The sequence below is a fragment of the Carassius auratus genome, chromosome 48 (assembly GCF_003368295.1).
Source record: "Carassius auratus strain Wakin chromosome 48, ASM336829v1, whole genome shotgun sequence".
Taxonomy (NCBI): domain Eukaryota; kingdom Metazoa; phylum Chordata; class Actinopteri; order Cypriniformes; family Cyprinidae; genus Carassius; species Carassius auratus.
This window is the reverse complement of record NC_039290.1, coordinates 8,070,311-8,089,137: the sequence shown is the minus strand read 5'-3', so window position 1 is coordinate 8,089,137 and position 18,827 is coordinate 8,070,311. Positions and strand designations below refer to the sequence as shown.

General features: G+C 36.8%; 1 protein-coding gene across 3 annotated transcripts; it reads right to left on the bottom strand.

Moving 5' to 3' along the window:
- Positions 1 to 3: 3 nt before the first annotated feature.
- LOC113065729 (protein ALKAL-like) lies at positions 4 to 5,295 on the bottom strand. Of its 3 annotated transcripts, none has more exons than XR_003279071.1 (6): positions 4,547 to 5,295; positions 3,286 to 3,570; positions 2,506 to 2,559; positions 2,340 to 2,420; positions 2,034 to 2,107; positions 4 to 1,124 (listed from the first exon to the last, which is right to left on the bottom strand). XR_003279071.1 is itself a non-coding variant. In XM_026237212.1 (6 exons), the coding sequence occupies exons 1-5, from the start codon at positions 3,785 to 3,787 to the stop codon at positions 2,043 to 2,045; spliced, it is 501 nt and encodes a 166-aa protein (XP_026092997.1). In that variant the 5' UTR covers positions 3,788 to 3,875; the 3' UTR covers positions 4 to 1,121; positions 2,034 to 2,042. The 3 variants fall into 3 exon arrangements, 2 of the variants coding, with proteins under 2 accessions (XP_026092997.1, XP_026092996.1); XM_026237212.1 differs by lacking the exon at positions 4,547 to 5,295 and adding an exon at positions 3,772 to 3,875 and having other exon boundaries at positions 4 to 1,121; XM_026237211.1 differs by lacking the exon at positions 4,547 to 5,295 and adding an exon at positions 3,772 to 3,874.
- Between the last annotated feature and the right edge of the window lie 13,532 nt (positions 5,296 to 18,827).

Sequence of the window (18,827 nt, the reverse complement as noted above, 5' to 3'; positions counted from 1 at the left end):
CTGCTAATTTCTTTGAATATGACTGTTGTTGTTCCAGTTCTGATTACTTTCCCTTTCCTCTCATTCATCCACTTCATCTTTTGGGAATATCTTTAGATTTTTCCCCCATTACTAAGATGTTTATTTATTAACAGAAGTTGACTGTTAACTTTGGTGTGGTCACAAAAAAAATCAATATCTCTGAACCATCCAGAGCATCCACCAGGAGTGATGAGAGATCTTGAACTTCCTTAAAAATATATATATTTTCTGATGCCAAGATAAGCTGTTAAACTAGATCGAGACTGTTTTAGGCTGCAGAAGATTAACCTTTACATTCTTTGGTGTATTTTACCACATTAAAGACCACAGTGTTTAAACAATCATAATTTATTTAAATATATTTTCTTTTAAATATACATATCCCATCATACGTCAGACGCTTATGTTTGTTATAGGGATTTTAAAGTCTCATTTGTACAACATTTACATATCAAAATATACTGAATATATTCCACGGTCGCACACTCATAGTCTCACATGAAAACAAAAAGCTTTTGGTCACAGATATACTGCAAAAATCTACCTGTCTGCTGGCAAACAAAAGCAAAAGGAAACTTTCATGCAATTAACTGATTTTCAGTTCGAGCACAGAGAAAAGCAAAGCTCTCTCGTTTCAGCGAACTAACTCGATTTGTCATCACGGCTCTGAATTGTAACCCCATCAAGGCATGTCGAACAAAACATCAGCACTGACTGACGGGTCTCGATAATCTGATATCAAAACATGGCAATCCCTTTTTCATGATGAAATGATTTTTTTTTTGGCAGACAGATGCAGAACGCACTACGCCAAAAGCGTTTTCTGTTTTGTTTCTCTGTCGTCCTGTGTTTTAACATTGGCTCTATGTTGAGTCCATCAGACCATCCTTGGGCAAGTGCATCCCATTATTCCGTGTCCGTTTACTGCTCTGTCAATAGTTTCCCACATCTATTCTCCAGAGAGGCAGAGCAGTGTTCTGGACGCGTTGTGCTGATTATCTGGAATGTTGCGTGTTGGTTTAAATTCTCTTCTCTTGTCCAAAGGCACTTTGACTGCTGTTTTTTTTTTTTTACTTGGGTCATTCTGGTTTGGCTTCAACCTGCTTGATAAAGGAAGATAAATTTAGTTCTGTTTCAGACTTGGCTGTGTTCACATACATGTGTGCACTTGGATGCATCTGAATTTTTTCCCTCTGTGAGAAATTGGGAGACAGGTTTTGTTACATGTACTTCTCTGAAGTTGTCTTTGGGAGAAGAAAAAAAACCTTAAAGCAATGACTTAAGGTTGTTTACCTGCTTAAATCACATCCTAATTGCTAAAACACACAGGTTTATCTGTAATAGCTTGGATAAGTTATCTAATCCTGGAATATGTGTTGTCAAAAAAAGCTTAGAGTAAATGTGTCCTCTGAATCTTGTGTACAACATCTAAATATTAAATATCCTTCTTGGCGTCATATCCAGTTTTGGACATTTTTCATAAGTTCTAATCCAATCTAGATTTTTTAATTTACACACACTGTAGTTATAAGGAGCGCAGTGCATATATATATATATATATATATATATATATATATATATATATATATATATATATATATATATATATATATACTTTTTAAAATTAGTGTGTATATATATATATTTTATATATATATATATATATATATATATATATGTATATATATATATTTTTTTTTTTTAAATCACTTGTACAATATGTAAAGATTATATTATATATATATATATATATATATATATATATATATATATATATACACACACACACACACACACACACATATATATATATATATATATTATAACATATATATATATATATAAAAAATTTGATTTTAGAAATGTCATATATTTTTGCAATCTTATTCATTTTAATGATTTTTCTAGGGCCATGGGATTCCTGCATATTCCTTTCTTCTGGTCTTCTCCCATTTCTTGTTGGATTACCTACATTCAAAAAATAAATAAAAGTGTTTTAAAAAGTGTCTTACCTGGTACAGTTAACCCTCTTGACATCTCGGACTCTCTGCCAGTCGCACCAAGAGTCTTGCACACCTTCTGTAGTCTGAGGATAGGAGTAAAGCTGGATGAGTTGGATAATCAGCTGGATGAATCCTGAATGTGTAGCCTATACTGTTTCTGTGTTAAAACTCCATGTGCAGGGGTAAATCATGGGCACCTAGCCGACATGAGACTGTCATGAATATAAAGAGTTTGTAGAGGGTCGTGATGCATGTGGGCAGAGATGTGATCTGTTGGTGGGGTCTGAAGAGATAGGAATGCATGACTTTACTCACATGCAGGGATGGTGCAGTCTCTGGTGTTATGATAAAGCCTGTAGACGTACTTCCTGCATTTTGGACTGAAATAAAGAGGACCTGGTGGACGGAAAACAGCCAGGTTAAAATTCTCAAACACCCTTTTGGTTTCAAGGTCACAGAAAACTCTTGAGTCTCTATCTACCTGTTAAGATTTTGATAACCTTCTCTTTGTTTCGGAGGTCTCTGGGAAAGATTTCTGTGAAAAGAAAGAAACATTCAAAGGTCAAATCCTGGATATCCACCGATGCTTCAAGAGGGATGATTCTGAAGCACTGACTAATCACTCAGCTCAACATTCCTCAGCAATGAACATGCTCCGACTAAGAGGTTTAGACCGAAAAACAAGCTTTCTATTAACATTATGATCACTTACGCTAATATTGTAACTATTCTAGTGACCTAATTGGGAATTGCTGACCACCAATAACATGTGTCTGACTTGGAACACAACAGGTGCAATGCAAAACTATTTCACCTAATGCTTTGAGAGTTAAGACTTTGACTGGTGCCCTAGTGGGTAAGTCACATTCCTCTTAAATATAGGTCAAAGAGAAAGAAGGCACATAGACTTTAATTGCATCAAGTGGCATCAAATGATGCAAGAGCTTTTCTCTTGACTAGCCTCACTTTTATAAATCATTTTACGATGACTTTTATATGGTTTTAAGGTGATGCATGAAGTCAGTTTCTCAGTAGGAAAATGGACGTTTCACGACTAGAAAGAGACATTTTGGCTTAACTTAACGTTTTAGCCTTTAAAAACTTTTCTTTCTTTTTTTTTTTTACATTTGGCTTAAAAATAGTTTTGTGCTTATTTCAGTTACATTTTTAATTAACTTTCCAATTAATGTAATTTGCCACGTTTTGCTATCCAGTGTATTAACATTCCTAAATTTTTATGTCCATTTAATGCTCTGCTTACTTAAAATAGTTTCCCCGGTTTCCGTTTTGAGACGATGAGTGTCCTTAGGCGCGCTCTCTTTCTTTTGCGCGCTCGCGTCGTCAACGCTGTTTTCCGCCAGTCTCATGATGTCCATTATCCGTCTGAACGTTTTCTCGACCTTGTTCACGCTGGCGTCGCTTTGTGCAGTAGTGCAGATAATCATGACGAGCCCCATTACTAGAACCGGAGCCCGCAGCGCGCGCATCGCTCCCGCGACCAGAGTGCGCGCAAGTCCCGCACTGCCCAAGTCCTGGATCACGCAGTCTGGTGAAGAAGTCACAGGGTTATAAGATGCAAAAGTCCACTTTATGTTAAAAATAAACTTTGGAAGCTTTTACGATTTCTTAAGAAAAGAAAAGAAAGAAGTGCTATTAACACTTTCACTACCAGACAGCATGGACACACCTACTCGTTCGTTTTTACTGTAATAGTAAGTCATCAAATCTATTCAAACCGTAAACTCACCACGTATTTTCTTCATTAAATGCTGTGGTGCTTTCGAACACCACTGAATGACATCACATGTATGCTCAACACTTGTTGACTGATTTTCCTTCGCTAACGTGCTCCAACTCGTTTAAAAATAAACCAGTTAAAACGTAGCTAAGCTTTATATATTGATAAGTAAGCACATTTTATATTAGTCCATAAGTCTATTTCTCCTCGACAGCAGTAACACAATGAAGAGCAAACGAAAGACGAAAGTGTCCTGCTCCTCAGAAACTAGTTTGAAGCCCATGAAGAGCGCACGTGTCTCTCAGTTACAGATTATAACAATGTTTTCAACTGTGCTCACATTTGCAAAGACACCCACACCTACAATCAAAAGTCTCAATATGAACCCAATAAAATTCTTCCAAGACAAAATAATCTGAGATGGACATGGATTTTATAATTATGTTTCCTTGGAGTTGTATTGAGAAATAAACAATATATTCTATATAAATGATCACATCATTAATGTTGGTTGTGCGGTGAACTTAATCATGAACGGGAAATCTAAATTCAGTTGTGACCGTCCAAACTTTGACTCGTATTGTAGATCAGTTAACTGGTTAATCTGCAAAACTAAACTAAGCATCACATCCCATAGAAGCGCACTGATTATCTGCTAATATACAATCCACTTTTTATATAAAGAAAACAGTTCCCGCTGAAAAATCTTATAAAGTTAGGAGTAAAATAAAAAATAAAATAAAAAAGGATCTTCATAGGTCATAAATGCCTCTAGTGAACCTACCTGAGGACGCCGCGTTTCTTTCCCTCAGTCGACACAACCTGAGGCGACTGAACGTCCGTTGTCTATTTAACCCACGCGAGGCTCGCAGAACGCGCCACGAAAGAGAGAGAGCGCGCTATCCTTTAAAACGAATCGTCCTTTAATGTGCTCAAGCGTGGGAAGTTGGAATGGTCAGACTTCCTTACGTCTCCGAGACTTGAGAAAACTCCAGTCAAAGCTCCTGAGGACAATGAGCGCTCGCGTCTTCAACGCCTCAAAACATTCGCCGTCGATTCTCGCCAATTTATTGAGGCTCTCGGACGGAAGCAGTCGTCCCTTGAGGCCTTACATCGCCGTGTCTTTAATTATAAACTCGTTACACATACGCCGCACATCTTCATATTCCCGTTTGTCACATGCAGCATCCCATGGACCTTTTTTTCTTGTCCACTATCTCATTAGAGCACTTAGAAAGCTGCGCTTGCAGGAAGAGATGCAGCTATACCAGGAACTGTCCGACCATTCTACAGACTGGAACTCCTATGGTGCCTGAAAGTCAGGTTTTTCCCCTCACACTCCACCATAGATCACCATTTCATCCCCTTGTGCCTCCAGAGGATTGATTCGAGTTACAGATCGATGCCTGGAAGTGGCTGCAGCTGATGTAATTATTCTGCGTAATGGTAATGATAGTACAAGAGAAACAGTGAGCCCAACAGGGAAACAAACAGGAGAAAAGAGTGAGTTCGGATTAGTTTGTGTTTGCTTTCGTTCATACCACTCCCTCAAAGCAAAAGAGAACATTTAGCAATCTGGCTCCCATCCCGGACACGAATGGTGATCTGCATGGGCGGACTCAGTGTCAGCGTTAGGCAAAGGTAGGCAGCTGTCTAGGGCCCCTCGAAGTCAATTAGACCAACACCTAACACCATAAGGGTTCACAGTCTTGAGCAAAATTAAACCTGGACACTGAGGAGAACACGTTTAGGAAAACACGAGGAGGGTCCTGTTTGCTTGAGGTCTCTGAATTGGTGTGCTTTTTATAACAACATAACATTATCCAGTTAAAAACTTTGTCTTCTGCTGTTTGGGAATGTTTACATGGAAACAGCTTAATGTGTGTGGTTATCTTATCAGTGAAGTGCTCGTAAAGGCAGGTATACCTGATGGTATAAAGCGATTACACTACAGATATCATAAAACCCTTTTTTTTGTACACTGAAACCTAGAATATCGGTCAGCTTAGTGGTTGAAGATCTAGCCTGGTATCTGAAAGATTTTATAGGTTCATTCCATTCAAAAAGACATTTAAAACATAGTTCACTCATAAATCAAATGCATTTGTCCTCATTTACTTAAGTCTTCATTTACTTTCCCCCATGTCGTTCTAAACCTGTGGGACCCTATATATGATGTGAAACAACAAAAAGATATATTTAGCAGATTGCTGATGCTGCTTTACATAGCATTATAAAGTAACCAGAGGATGCCAAGCTCCAAAAATCAGCATAAAAGCAGTTCATGCAACAAAATCTAACAATTTGTTTGAGGTTTTAATGTGCCAGGTTAAAACATGTTCATTCGCAAACTATATTTGTGAATTACAGTAGAAATTATAAGTTGGGTTAAACACTTAAATGCACATAACTTTGCATTGCAAACAACATAACTAACAACAAGCATAACGAGCAAATTCTGAAAAGTGAAAATGACATGACATACAGCCAAGTATGGTGACCCATACTCAGAATTTGTGCTCTGCATTTAACCCATCCAAAGTGCACACACACAGCAGTGTACAGACACACACACACACACTGTGAACACACACACCCGGAGCAGTGGGCAGCCATTTATGCTGCGGCCGGGGAGCAGTTGGGGGTTCGTTGCCTTGCTCAAGGGCACCTCAGTCGCTGTATTGCCTGCCCAAGACTTGAACCCACAACCTTAGGGTTAGGAGTCAAACTTTCATAGTAATATGTTACTGTTACATTGCAATTTATATTACTTGATATGCTATACGATAAATTACAGTTAAATAAATACTTTTATAAATGTACAATTTAGTAATTATTATTTGGAAATAGTAAATAAATCTTAAATAATTGTAAGATTGTATCATTTAAAAAAAATCTATTCATTTACTATTTTGGGGTGAACGGTTCCCTTAAGCTGCCGAAGGGATGCTGTTAGAAACTTTATTTAGAAATTTTAGATACAGTCCCAATTAGTATCTTAGGAACAGGAATTGATTGAAACTATGCCTCCTTTATATAATTTTGTTCTCAACTCTTCTTGACCTGCACTAAAAAATAAATAAAAGATTAAACTTGAGAGAACTGTAAATATCTGTAAATTTGTATAATTCAAACATGCCACTCAAAGGATTACCCCATCAATCATTGAAATGTTTTGAAGAGCAAACACCAGGCCTCCTCAGAATAGATTTAACTTTAAGCAAACAAAGCAAGAGAAAATAGTTCATCTTAAAGGGCAAGCTTGCTGATTTTCAACCAGCTTTGTATTGTTACAGTGTTGGTTGCAGAAATAAAAAATGAACGATGTGTATAGTTTTTCAATGTTACCTGCACCAAGATCCTGTTTATTAGTCAGCAAAAGTTTGTCAAATAATGTAATATGTGGCTTTTGTGAAGACTACTGGATTTTTGTATTCTCACTCATGGATAGTCTGATCGAGTCCAGTGCATCATGAGTGCTGAATTTTTCCTAACTTTTTCAGCACTTTTCTCTTTTTTTCTCCATTTGTGTTAAACCAGTTAAAAAAAAATCTATTGTTTCTATTTTGCATAAGTTTGTTTGCATTGCAGTGTGCCAAACGTTTCTTTTTTTCTTAATCTGAAATTTCCAAATTTCATCATAGCAGATGGAATAAGGCTTTGTCGATGAAAAGTGTTCAATCTAATAACAGAGACATTCACCGTAGGAGTTTTCTCTTCATTGCATCTGCTAGTCTTTCTCAGACTGCCCATCTGGTTTGTCTGTTTATCTTCATTTGTCCTCTCGGCTCTGAAATAGACAACAGCTTCTTCTGCTAGAATCTGGATGCTGAAGTTTTTTTTCTCTCTCTCTCTTTTGTGACCACTTGGGATTCTGTTAAGTCCATATATATATATATATATATATATATATATATATATATGTGTGTGTGTGTGTGTGTGTGTTCTTTTATTTCATGTTGGCTGAACTTCTTTGTGAAGTCCATAGATATATCTGCAATATACACAGCTCTGTTGATAAAGTTGACATACATTTCTTTTCTTTTTTTAATGGTTGATATTTTAAAGTAACAAATATATGACAAGCTATCCTTCCTATATTTTACTTTCCTTTCCTCCAAGGAAACCACTGCATGTAGACAATGGGCAGAGTTAGCCTGGCAGACACTCTTGACAATCTGCTTTTTATTTTGGGCTTTATTCACTTAGCCCTATACCTCTTGGAAGCTCTTTTACAAGACAAATTATGCTATGTTTAGGTTAAATGGATGCCGGTGAAGATGTTTGGGTTTTTGTTTGCTAATTTGTTTATCTCACCAATGCAAGCCTTTTTGTGACCAATACACTGGCGTCAAAAAATACATTTCCTTTGAACAAAATGGATTATTCCATTTCATTGCATTTGATTGCTTCTATAATAACCTTTACACTGTTAATAATAGAATCAAATATGTAAGCCCATTTCCTGTCAGAATTAGAGGGAAAAGGTCAGAATTTTAAGATCAAAACGCAAAAAAAAAAAAAAAAATCGCGATTAATCTATGATTGTCTGTGATTAATCACAATTAATTGCATTGTTATGCACAACATCAATAATGCATTCAAAAGTAATGTATTGTGCACATTTTTCATTTAAAAATGCTATTTTTAGATAAAAAGTTAAAGGGGAGGTGAAATGCTATTTCATGCATACTGAGTTTTTTTCACTGTTAAAGAGTTGGATTCCCATGCTAAATATGGACAAAGTTTCAAAAATTAAGTTGTACGTTTGAAGGAGTATATCTGTTCCAAAAATGCTCCTTCCAGTTTGTCACAAGTTTCGGAAAGTTTTTTTCGAGTATGGCTCTGTGTGACGTTAGATGGAGCGGAATTTCCTTATATGGATCCTGAGGGCGCGTCTGCCGGAAGAGCGCGCTCACGTATAGCAGAGCACTGAGAGCACAACAGACTTCACTGATCAGAGCGAGAGCGTCGCGAAATGTCACAAAAGGAGTGTGTTTTTGGTTGCCAGGGCAAGACAACCCTGCACAGATTACCAAAAGAGAAACAGCATTAAGGGACCAGTGGATGGAGTTTATTTTTACAGAGCATCAACGGAGTTGTGCAACTGTTTGTGTTTGTTCCCCTGCATTTCGAAGATGCTTGTTTTACAAACAAGGCCCAGTTTGACGCCGGCTTTGCACATCGTTTATTTCTTAAGGATAATGCAGTCCCAACGAAAAAGGGTCACGATCGTGTGTTGGATCCGCATGCGGTGAGTAAAACTGCTTCAAATATCTCTGTGTTGTTAACTTAGCTATCCGCGCGTAAGCACATCAAGTAAACAACATGCGATGTTGTCATCAAACTGCACTTTCCACATGTACAGCTTAAAAAAAAAAAAAAGACGACAAAGTGGAACTTGGTCATTTTCCAAAACCGCTAAGCAAATATATACAGTTTCAGTACATACCACATAGAGACTGATTGCTGATGCTGCTCTTGTTCAATTTCAGCCTCTGGATCTGATTCTGGATCATAAATATACGCTGAATCTGACTGTTAGTCGTGGTTTGTTTTGGTTGGTTTTTTTCCTCACGGTAATGTCACAGCTTCCAGACGCGCTCAACCCAAAAGCCTACTGGCGCTCGTGATTCTTTAGCTCCGCCCACACGTCACGCCTCCAGCCACTCGTGTTTTTCCGGGAAAAATCGGTACAGACTATCTTTCTCTTATGAATATAATAAAACTAAAGACTTTTTGGAGTTATGAAGGATGCAGTACTACTCTATAGGTACTCAAGATTAACAAGATATTGAGTGAAAACGAGCATTTCACCCCCCCTTTAAAATTACCTTTTTAATATTTTATTTCATGGCAGAAATGAGCTTCCTAATAAAACTGTATTGAGGATATATTTCAAAACAAAAATGTAAATACAACCTGTCTAAATAAACAGCAACATCTACATCACATGATAACGCACGCATGTATTTTTGTATTATTATTTTTTTTTTACAAGTTGAGCCCTTAGTCTTATTTACAGATGGATTTAAACTCCGTGCAAAGTGCCTATAGGCGTGGTTCCCCGGGGACTCAGGTGTTTTAGTTACATAGGTGTTTAAAGTATTTGTGAAAGGCATGCGTGATCCTGCTGATTATTTACATGCATTATGAAATTGTCATATGACATGGAATAACAGTTATGACTGATTACGTGTCAAAGGAGTCTTTTGTAAGACTCTGAGTTATAATCCAGCAGATATACAGATTGAAGGATTGTTGAATGATGTCACACTGTCAGTTCAGCCTTTATCTGTCAATTGTTTTCGTGCAGTGCCAAGTGACAAGATGAAATACGTGCTGTTTGCAGTTTTAACAGGGTTTTTCTTTGTAACATATTTTAAACAACACTGCCAAATGTTTTGTAAAATGTGTGTGCGCGCATGGTTTCCAGTGGGTCTGAGCGTCAGGGGAGGGCGAAGCACATTCCCCATCAAAAAGAAAATAGTTATGATATGAAATGATGGAGCTGAGTGTAGAGGTCTTGTTTGCATACACTCGCTGAGATGTTGTTGTAAGGCTGGGAAACAGCAGCCACGCCGTGCATGGGAAGCTTCTGGACCTGTCAGGGATCTTTCTCTCTTTTTCTGAAAAGTCTGTAAAGGGTATATTAGGACAAAAGCTACAAGCCAAAATCAGCAAGCAAGAGAAACTAGTATCAGATAGCCACCTGTGGAGGAGAGGTGTTGAAGATGAGCAGATCTCAGGCATATCAGTCTCTTTCTCACTGTCTCTCCATCTCTCATGTGTGCATCGGACACCTTTCACAAATAGGGTAAAAACAGGGACAGACATTTTTAAAAACATTAATGAATAGTTGTTGCTTTTTCAACTGAAATTTATTTTACTTAAAAATAAAACAATGTATTATAATTTCATGTAATTTATATATTACAAAGAATATTAACATTGTGCATATTACAATTCTATATAAATAATAGATATAGTATGCGTCTGGCTTCCTTTAGAAAAATGGTAGAAATAGGGACTGCAATTATTAAAAACTTTAATACATTTTGTTGCTTTTTTTAACAAATGGTCATATATATATGTGTATATGTGTGTATGAATAATTATGTGTATATATATATATATATATATATATATATATATATATATATATATATATATATATATATATGTATATATATATATGTAGTATTTATAAATTATTATAATATAAATATTAAAAATAAAGTAAAAAAGTATGTTTTATATATTAATGTAATATACACATATATATATATATATATATATATATATATATATATATATATATATATATATATATATATATATATATATATACACATAATTATTCATACACACACAGGAAGACTGCTGATCTGACAGCTGTCCAGAGGACAATCATTGACACCCTTCAAAAACATTCATTGCCAAAGAAGCTTGCTGTTCACAGAGTGCTGTATCCAAGCATGATAACAGAAAGTTGTGTGGAAGAAAAAGATGCACAACCAACTGAGAGAACCGCAGCCTTATGAGGATTGTCAAGCAAAATCGATTCAAGAATTTTATTGAACTTCAAAAGGAATGGACTGAGGCTGGAGTCAAGGCATCAAGAGCCACCACACACAGATTTGTCAATGAATTTGACTACAGTTGTCGTATTCCTCTTGTTAAGCCACTCCTGAACCACAGACAATGTCAGAGGCGTCTTACCTGGGCTAAGGAGGAGGAGAAGAACTGGACTGTTGCCAGTGGTCCAAAGTCCTCTTTTCAGATGAGAGCAAGGTTTGTATTTCATTTGTTTTTAGAGTCTGGAGGAAGGGTGGAGAAGCTCATAGCCCAAGTTACTTGAAGTCCAGTGTTAAGTTTCCACAGTCTGTGATGATTTCGGGTGTAATGTCATCTGCCAAAAAATGCAGATGAGCTGAAGGCCACTGTCAAAGAAAGCTGGTGAGTAAAACTGCTTCAAATATCTCTGTGTTGTTAACTTACCTATCGGCACGTAAGCACATCAAGTAAACAACATGCGATGTTGTCATCAAACTGTACTTTCCACATGTACAGCTTAAAAAAAAAAAAAGACGACATAAAGTAGAACTTAGTCATTTTCCAAAACCGCTAAGCAAATATATACAGTTTCAGTACATACCACATAGAGACGTCGTTGCTGATGCTGCTCTTGTTAAATTTCAGCCTCTGGATCTGATTGTGGATCATAAATATACGCTGAATCTGACTGTTAGCCATGGTTTGTTTTGGATGTTTTTTTCCTCACGGTAATGTCACAGCTTCCAGACGCTCTCAACGCAAAAGCCTACTCGCGCTCGTGATTCTTTAGCTCCGCCCACACGTCACGCCTCCAGCCGGTCGTGTTTTTCCAGGAAAAATCGGTACAGACTATCTTTCTCTTATGAATATAATAAAACTAAAAAAAATTTGGAGTTATGAAGGATGCAGTACTACTCTATAGGTACTCAAGATTAACAGGATATTGAGTGAAAACGAGCATTTCACCCCCCCCCCCCCTTTAAATGTGTGGCAAAATCATCACAATTAAAAGAACCAAAAACTTAAACTACTTCAGTCTGTGTGCACTGAATTTATTGAATACACCAGTTTCACAATTTGAATTGAATTAATGAAATGAACTTTTCCACGACATTCTAATTTATTGAGACACACCTGTGTGTGTGTGTGTGTGTGTATGTATATATATAAAGAGTTTGGACATTAAAATTATACATAAATAATAGATTAAAAATGATAAATGCAACATACATAATATGTATTATATATATGGTCATTGTGTGTTTATTTTAGGAGAAAATCTACTAATGCATTTAAGGTTGTAAAGATGCATTTTTAAATATCCAAAATATTTAATAACATTAAATGTTGAGTGACTTTCTGCAGGGCACCAAGATTTAAGATGTTGTGCAAGAATAAATACACTGATCTGCAAGAATGTTAGTCAATGCATAACCAGCATAATGAATATGAATGAAGAAAACATATTAAAATCCAAAATGTTGTCAGAGGAAAGTATGCAGAAAACCATCAAACTGGGTCACCTGCTCTTCAGCAAGCGAATTATTTCCAATTAGGGGTGGAATGGTTCAACTTGTTCACAGTTCGGTTTCTATCACAGTTTTAGATTCATGGTTTCGGTATGGTTCGGTATGTGCAATATTAAGGAAAAACGAAACTGTCAAATAAAAATAAATAAAATAAGAATAATCTATCCAACTACAAGCAACAGCAGAAATAAATACAATAGATTAAAGATAGAAATAAAATAAACAGTGATTTTCATTTGTTGTTTTTTTAAGGTAGGTCTAACATTAGTTTTTAGATTCAGACATTTTAATAAAGTAATTAAATGCAAAACTGCATTGCATATTTTACAGTATAAATTAAAGACTAATCTTTATTAAAGTTAAAGCTGAGTGGTTTCTTAGTTGTTGCCGTTTGATTCACGAGTTCACACTTACATATAATTAGCTGAAGTATTATAGTGCATATTTGGCGTGCTGTCCGGGGAAGGGGCTCCGAGCTCGGGAATGGCCCGAACCTAGAGTACCCCCCCGTATATGTAAAAGTGTAAAATTAACTCTAGTGGAGGAGATGGGGATGGAGGGGGGATGCTGACAAACCATCAATGGAGACAGGTAGGCTAATTCAGCTGTATTTATACCCTAAGGTTGATTATATTAAGTGGCTCCACCTGTGTTAATTAGGCTAAGTATCTGACGTGCTCCTCCCGAACCTTGTTATAAAACTGCATTTAATATTAAGAAAGTGCTGTCACTTTAAGATGACTATTCTGACGATTTTTTTTATCCTTTTCTGGACTTTGACAGTGTAATTTACTGGGCAGTAAATGGTACAGTCACAATCCTCCGGGATTTCATCCAAAACATGGGGGTAAATGATTAATGACAAAATTTTAATTTTAGATCCTTTAATCTATGCAGTCTGAGCCAGAAATAGAATTAATTAGGTTTTTTTTTTTTTTTTGGATAGAGAGATTAGGTAATTTACAAACTTATTTACAAACTGGTGTATAGTTATTATAATAATTATTATTATTATCATTATTTCCATTATTATTTACTCTTACAGTTACGTGATGCATTTCTGGTCTCAAATTATAGCTTTTTATTTCTTATAGTTTATAAATATGTCACTCCCTCCAGAAAAACGCTGACTTTTTTTTGTGATTGTTGCGGGCAAAAATCCTTGATTTCGCGGCACATTTTCTTAAAAAATGGGAAAATTCTCCTTTGTTATCAGTAAACTCCTTATTTGTTCCAGATCCTCATCTCGCACTTTGTTTTACGTTTAGCACTACCATAATTTGTAACAATTGATGGTTGTTCATATTTATGCAATTTCACGTAATGCTGTAAACTTGGGATTTCACGTATTAATTCTCTTAAACTCATTCTTTCCTAACTTTCTCTCTTCCTGCAACTTGTGTGAATGTGTGAGTGTGTGTGCTTATGTGTTAGATCAGTTTATATTTAAAAGTCTTATTCATATTGAAAAGAGAAGTATCTGGTGTTTTGTGCTTACAAGTTAATGTCCTAAAATGGCAATCTTATTAATGTGCTAATTAATAGTGTTTTCACTATACTTTGGATATTAATATCCATTACAGAGTACAGAGATGTTATATGGCTCGTTCAATGAATCACTGGCCGTTTCAGTGATCAGCCATAAAACAGTTATTTTGTCCAAATTCGCTTTAAAATCTTAAATGATTCCCTTTGAGCTAAATTGACCTGTTTCCCTTACAGCTAAATATTAAGTTTTGGGCATTATGTGTTTATATTTTTATATAGCTATATTTTTGATAATTTTAATAAAATTTTGTATAAATGAAATTATATATAGTGTAAACATTATATATAAATATGTATGTGTTATATATATATATATATATATATATATATATATATATATATATGTATGTATGTATGTATGTATGTATGTATGTATGTATGTATGTATGTATGTATGTATGTATGTATACATTTGTGTGTGTGTGTGTGTGTGTGTGTGTGTGTGTGTGCTCTTGTTTTTGTGACATATCAGGACACAACTCTGTATAATGACATGGGTATGACACAGGTATTACAAGGAGAGGTATTTTTTGAGAAAGTAAAAATGCACAAAGTTTCCTGTGAGGGTTAGGGTTAGGGTTAGGGTTAGGGTTAGGGTTGGTGGAAAGGCAACTCCGGTCCTGGAGGGCCACTGTCCTGCAGAGTTTAGCTCCAACCCTAATTAAACACACCTGAACAAGGCAATCAGTGTTTTTGGGATTACTAGATAGAAACAGGCAGGTGAGTTTTTATGAGGGCTGAAGCTAAACTCTGCAGGATAGTGGCCCTCCAGGACAGGAGTTGTCTATCCCTGGTGTAGGGCCATATAATATACAGTTTGTACAGTATAAAAACCATTACACCTATGGGATGACCCCACTTTTCACAAAAACAAACAAACGTGCGCGCGTGCGAGTATGCGTGTGTGTAAATGTCTGTGTGTGTACGTGTGTGTGTGTGTGTGTGTTTATTTTTGGTGTGAATCTGCAGAATACATTTAAATGCATTCATAGTCAATACTTAAAAGATCCAATAAATTGTGATACGCATATTCTTAACAATTAGTTTCTGGATGCCACATTGTCAGCATATTTATTTTTGTTCTCATAATAATTTGTTCTTTTAATTTCAGTAGATAGATGGTTCCCTGAAGAACTAAGTTGTTTGAGGAAGATAAAATAAAATCAAAATTGACTATGTTGTTTGCTTATCAAGAATTGTACCTATTGTGAATAATTCATCATTGTACATTATTCAAAAATGTAAAAAAAAAAAAAGCTAGTATACGTGCCAGTTTGAAATAAACCCTTCCCTTCAACCACTTATACACTGATGACTTGTCAAGCTGTGGAGCCCTTTTAGTTCTTATTGGAAAGATTATTTTTAAGACTGTATATATAATGAATTGGACTATATATGTCACGCTAAATAGGTGATCCTATGAGAAACGAGCACTTTGAATTCAAACCTTGGCCACTGGCCTCTGATAGCGCATTTGTGGGCATGCATGTACTTATTTGTATAATTTTCATTGTGTGTGGTATTTGTGATTGCATGTCTGGTATGTCTTTAAGTGAGTGATCGCACATGTGCATCTCTGTAATGACCTAAACTGTTTGATCTGATGCATCTGTGGTCCTTGCTGTCGGACTCATTACTATCAATAGTGATGAGATCATCTGACTCGTCTCGACATAATTCGTGCGCTCGATTCATCTTCCACTCCCACTGTCACAGCTCTGTTTCTCTTCCTGAGCAAATGTCCCCTGATAGAACTTAATGTCCTATGACCACCATTTAGGCTATCAGGAGAGGAAGGGCTGATGTCCGAGTGGTTGTGTCGGTGGTTGGAGTTATTAGTGTTTTGGTGGTCTTCATAAGTGTGCGTGAGTTTGCCGGGTGAGGAAATGGAGGCAGAAACATAAAGAGAGCTCTGTGATCCGTTTCTGATGAGGCACATCTGGTTGAGGTGAGAACATCTCTTGTGTCACAATCTAGGGTTTGATTACAGCAAATTAGACGGCTAAATAAAAGCCCCTGCAGTTGCTCCAGTTTTTTGCTATTTGCATAATAACAAAGAATTATGAGAACAAAAACATGGCAGAATTGCTTGTTTCTCCACAGCCAAAAGCCACAGTCCTGATGGAGGGTTAAACATTTACTGTAACACCAATCAAATGCACATTCACACACCAGTTGTGTAATCCATCATTCTGCCTAATTTTGTACGATTAAAACTCTCTATTTAAGCTGACAATCACCCGTTCTGTCAGACCTCCAGTGCTTGTTTAGGCAAGTATTAAACTTTAGAGCATAACTAATCTCACAATTGCTACAAGAATGAATGAGACCTTAAATCCTGTTGACTTTGTTTAAGGTCGGATGTGCTGTTAATTTTGTAATTGATCTAGACGACAATAAAGTGGGCGGAAATCCCACAGACTTTTGGGCTTAGTGTGAATTTTTAGCTGCATTTGTTTGATTAAAAATACATTAAAAACAGTGAGTTGTGAGTTTTATTTTTAATTATTATTTTTTTCTGTGATGCAAAGTTGAATTTTCAGCATACATTATTCCAATCTTCAGGGTCATGTGATCTTTCAGAAATCATTCCAATATGCTGATTTGCTGTTCGGGAAACATTTAGAAAGAAATATTATTGTTGTTGAAAATAGTTACATTAAAGAGGTCATTTGATGCGATTTCAAGTTTTCCTTTCTCTTTGGAGTGTTACAAGCTCTTGGTGCACAAAGAAGATCAATTTGCAAAGATTAAAGTCTCAAATCCAAAGAGATATTCTTTACAAAATCAACCACGCCCTCCTAAAATGGCTCATTCTAACACGTCCCCACATGTCTACTGTCACTTGTATGTTCCTGTTTTCCTTATTTGGTCCTTCCTGTTCCTGTCCTAATTGTTTCCAATGTGTTCCAGGGGTGTCTATTCATTACGGTGTTTCCCTGGTTATTTAAGTTTGCGTCTGTGCAGTCTTTCTTTGTCTGGAATTGAACGCAAACCCCCATCGAATCTTTGAGTTTCTGTCAAATAAAAGACTGTTTCATGTTAATGTTCTTCTTCACCGCACTCCTTCATCTCCTCCACAGTAGGCGGTACGTTACAGAATTCTAGACCAAAACTGAAAGTAAGCGGTGCCCCTTCTACCCATGTTTGTTTTTGTTTCTTTCATTTTTTGGAATGTTCGTTTCTCCCGACTCTAAATGGAGGAACGAGCGAAGCTCATCGCCATGGCTCAGGCGAGCCCCAACCCCATCGTCTTTACCCTCACAGCTCCCTCAAGGGGGAAACCCTCTTGACGCTGTTCCAGATTGGGATTACTTAACATCTCCCTGCAGAGCTCCCAGACACCACCAACCTCAATTGGAAGGAAGCAATCATCCGGTGTCTTGAGAGTCAAGTCAAGTAAAGTCCCCTTTATTTATATAGCGCTTATTTATATAGGAAAATAATGTGTCAATAAAGCAAAAAGGCAGCTCATCATTGAATTAAATTATGTTATCATCCAGCTCAGTTCAGTTTAAATAGCATCTGTGCAATCAAGTCAATGATATCGCTGTAGATGAGGCGACAGCAGCAAGAAACCAAAACTCCATCAGTGATGGAAAGGAGAAAAAACCTTTGGAGAAACCAGGCTCAGTTGGGGGGCCACTTCTCCTCTGAACAGACGAAACCAGTAGTTCAATTCCAGGCTGCAGCAAAGTCAGATTGTGCAGAAGAATCATCTGTTTCCTGTGGTCTTCTCCCGATGGCTGTCTAGGAGACATGGTCTTGACAGTGGATCTGTATCTGGGGCTCGAGTTGTCCTGGTCTCCGCTGTCTTTCAGGGCAGTAGAGGTCCTTTCTAGGTGCTGGAGGACTATAGTGTAATAATAAAATATTTTTGGGGGGTGCCATATACCCATAGCCAAGCCAGCTAAGGCCACCTAGGATCCATCATGGCTGACTGAGTCTCCTGATATGCAATGGTTTTCTGAGTCCCCTGATCTCCTGAGTCCCCTAATCCAACTCAAAAGATCAAATAAAAGACTGTTTCATGTTAATCCTCTTTGTCTCCATACTACTTCATCACAGTAGACAGACCATTACATCCACGTCACCATGTGGGAAGATTTGCATAACACCGCCCAAATGTTCAAACAAAAAAAAGAAGGCATAACTTTTATTGTCGCTGTTGCCTCCAGCGCCATGTTGTGGCCTTCCAAAAGAAGACACAACTAGATATCAGTGGTTAAGTTGTATTTACAACACTGTTTCAGAAAAGTTCAAACCAAATGTTCAGATGTGTACAATGCATTTTACAGAGGATGAGGACTGTTTCCTGGGAAAGTAGCCTCCAACACCAGTGTCTGTTTCTATAGGCTGGTGCTTCAGACTCACAGTCTGTAAGTACATTTTCAAATGTAAAGGGTTTGCCACTGATGATTCAAACGTGAG